The sequence below is a fragment of the Morone saxatilis genome, unplaced genomic scaffold (assembly GCF_004916995.1).
Source record: "Morone saxatilis isolate NCDOM2014 unplaced genomic scaffold, NCSU_SB_2.0 Contig8, whole genome shotgun sequence".
Taxonomy (NCBI): domain Eukaryota; kingdom Metazoa; phylum Chordata; class Actinopteri; family Moronidae; genus Morone; species Morone saxatilis.
The window spans coordinates 7,496,687-7,500,051 of NW_023340257.1; the positions used below are offsets into that span (position 1 = coordinate 7,496,687).

The window sequence follows — 3,365 nt, forward strand, 5'->3', positions numbered from 1 at the left end:
TTAATCACATTATGGGGACAAAATCGTTTCTCCAGATGGGACAGGATTTAACACCAGATTTCAACAGTGCCTTCGCTGCAGATGTATAGCCTTTCTATTTCTATACAAAATGCCTCAGATGACTGAATGATGACTAAGATTTGATATATACTTGTGTTCAGTAAATCGTGTGGTCCACCGTGCTCAAGGCCAGCTCTAAGTTTCGCCGTACATGCATTTCACCTGTCTATCCGTAGTCTTTACACGGCAGCTGTTTTTGCGCAACGCAGCTCTCCATCTTGGAACCAGAGCCACCCCCGACAGCATTCATATCGTATCCCGATGCCTCCCAGAAAGTGAGAAACATTCTTCGAACTCTAATCTAATTACATTCCAATTAAGCTGTACGCGAGCTGACTGTAGATCTTCACAAACAGACTGGATAGGCTGATCACTTAAAGCTTCAGATGAAAAGTAATGTAAGTAGTATAATGTTATCCAACAAGACTAAACACCTAAAAGCCACACTTCGCCCCCCAGAGGCTGAAAAGTAATCTGTTAAAACCTGTACATTCTTAATCCACTAAACTTGCCCTGCGTTTACTTCCAGTAAAATTTGGATTAGTTTCCCTGTAGAACTGATACACAGTGGGTAGAATCCTGCTTAATAAGTCTTTAAGATCTTATTACAAGCTAAAATTCAGCCAATAAGGTGAGATAATTCCACAGTTTAAGTGCAGATTCATGTGGATTCTTGTTTTGGAGACAATCGTACAAATTTCTTATTAGGAGAAGAAGATGTAATTGTCCAATTAAGAAAATCACATAGAGTTTCCTGCAGTGGAACAGTTTATTCCAAAAGATGTACTTTAATTTGTAGTAGAATCATTATAGTCACCTCTTTAATTTTTGCACTTAGGCTGAATGTTTTTGTCTGATCACACAAAATTAAATGTGTTGCTCAGCTGAGTTGATACTGATCTGTCCAGCAATTTCATATTGCACGTCCATTCAGTTGAGGGACTTGTGTGGCTGAGATATCAATTTTAGTCCCTTGTGTGGATAAAGCCCTAAAAATGCTTGATTCTACAGTTCCTATAATGCAACTCTGAGTCATTTTTTCTAACGTTGAAATCTTTTTCAGAGCCACCGAAGACATTGTACAACTGTTTTCACAAGGCGAGTACTCCTCATGACAAGTTAACTGAAATTCATGTGTAAAATCTGTGTAATAATAAATCTGATTGCCTTGTCTTGTTTTTATCACTGTTACACACAATAGCCACTGATTGACCATGTGACATGTAATGTGGTGCTCCTCAGCTCTGTCTGTTTCAGGTCATTTCAGCCAGTCTGGCAGGACGTGCTGCCTCAGCCCAGCTGGGAAGGCTAAGTGCTCTGAAGCAGCGTTTCAGTGTCAGAAAGACAACCAGCAGGGGAGCCAGCACAAAAACACTCCACCCGAGTGTGTCAGCGCATTCAGTGCTAAATGGGCTCCCTGGCATCTTTTTCAGTGCTGCATCATGGGAACTCTTCTTGTCCAATAGAGCAGGACAACGTCACGGGTAAGAGCTGTGTCCACACAGTCCCACCACAGGACAGCAACAACAACAGACAAAGACAAAGCAGCCTGTTGATTGTAAGCCCTCCCTGAATGGAGACAGCACAGAGTGAAACTGTACATTCTCACACACACCAAGGCTGCATGATATGGTTAAAACATACCATACCAACCATATCGCGATTGTTTTGATAGGTATTGCAACTGCGATATGATTTGTGATTAGTGGCAATAATCATTGTTGCATCACAAATTAAATTTTCACTGAAAAGACTATTAAAATCAGTCTGTATCAAACATGTTTTCCTAAAATTTAGAGAACAAGATGTGTAGGCCAGGGCATCTCTGCACCACTACAGTACGTCATTGTCACACATTTTACCTCTATCAAAAAATAGCAGCCTCTGCGATTTGCATACTGCACTTGGCCATATTGTGATAATATTTCGATTAACTGTGCAGCCCCAACACACACACATACACATACACATACACACACACATACACATACACACACACACACACATACACACATACACACAATCTCTATGCTGTCAAAAACAGGGCAAAGTGTTAGAGGTGTGACCTAGAGGAGCACCCTCAGCCCTCCACCCATCCTTCCTTTTTAGAAAAAAGTTTCGGCACCGCACACACACTCATAACACCAGCATAATATTCACATTTCAGCAGCATAAAGTCCAGAATTTAAACTAACTATACAACCATAATGTGATAACATGATCGTGAGCATGTGCATACACAATGCAGACACACATAGACATTAGCATCCAATGAAAAAGCAACATACCATCCAAATCCACCAAACGACACGCTTCTCCTCCTTCTCAGCATTTTGTCAGACTGAACTTCTCAGCAGTCTCCCAGTCTCTCTTGCTCTCAGGCTCTCTCCTCTGGGAAATGTATGCTCTGCTGTCAGTCTCTCTCTCTCTCTATACCACTTGCACTTTGTGTCTATCTCTGACCCAATCTCCCTACCTCCCTCTCTCTCTCTCTCTCTTTCCTCTCGCTCTATATCGCTCTATTTGCCCTCTTTTTTTCTCTTTCTTTGTCCCGATCTCTTCTTGTCTGCCACCCGCCACCCCAGTTCTGCTGTTTTCCACTTGGCCACTTCACCAGTCAACTACTTTCCTGAAACACTACTTGCTCTTTGGCTTTCACAGGCTGTTAAACACACACACACCATCTGACACACTGACACATGCAGGTACACTGAGGTATACACATATTTTAGCAGGGGGAGGAGCAAAGTGAGGAGGGGCCACGATCTCCAATCTGACCTGTGTTTGTTTCCAACACACACACACACACACACACAGACAGACACACACATTGAGAGCTGTTCTGCAGATGTAGCAGCATTTGGACTCTTGTACTGGATTCACTACATCTTTCGCATCACAACCAGCCTCAACATCTCCGGTCTGCCAACATGCCCACTAACAGGAAATATGGCCACTTCCTGCAATGTTTACCCCCCCGTTGAGTGTGCTTGTTTCTACGGGCATCAGAAGTGGTCACACAGTTCACACTCTCACAGGAACATGAAAAAACACGCTGAATGGGCAAAGATAAAGCACCATATACTGGAATGACACACTCACCATAACATGATACTGCAGTCTGAAAATAACACTGAGATCATGAGATCAGCCAAATGGCTTATATCCAGACCTTTATTTTTGATATGGATTGTGCAGCTTTAAGGTCCTGATTCATGAAACAAATTAAAACTACATTAAAGGAGACTTTGTTGAATGGTTGCTCAACAGCAGAGTTTGAAACTGGATTTGAAATTAGGCTATTA

At 42.2% G+C, this 3,365-nt stretch overlaps 1 protein-coding gene across 1 annotated transcript in view; it reads right to left on the reverse strand.

The window, feature by feature from the left end:
• The window catches only part of rap1gap2a (RAP1 GTPase activating protein 2a), a 72,628-nt gene extending 69,897 nt beyond the window's left edge, over positions 1 to 2,731 (reverse strand). Inside the window, exon 1 of the mRNA XM_035679918.1 lies at positions 2,349 to 2,731. Within this exon, the coding sequence (XP_035535811.1) occupies positions 2,349 to 2,392 (44 nt within the window). The 5' untranslated portion in view covers positions 2,393 to 2,731. The remainder of the gene's footprint in view (positions 1 to 2,348) is intronic.
• Positions 2,732 to 3,365: the final 634 nt, after the last annotated feature.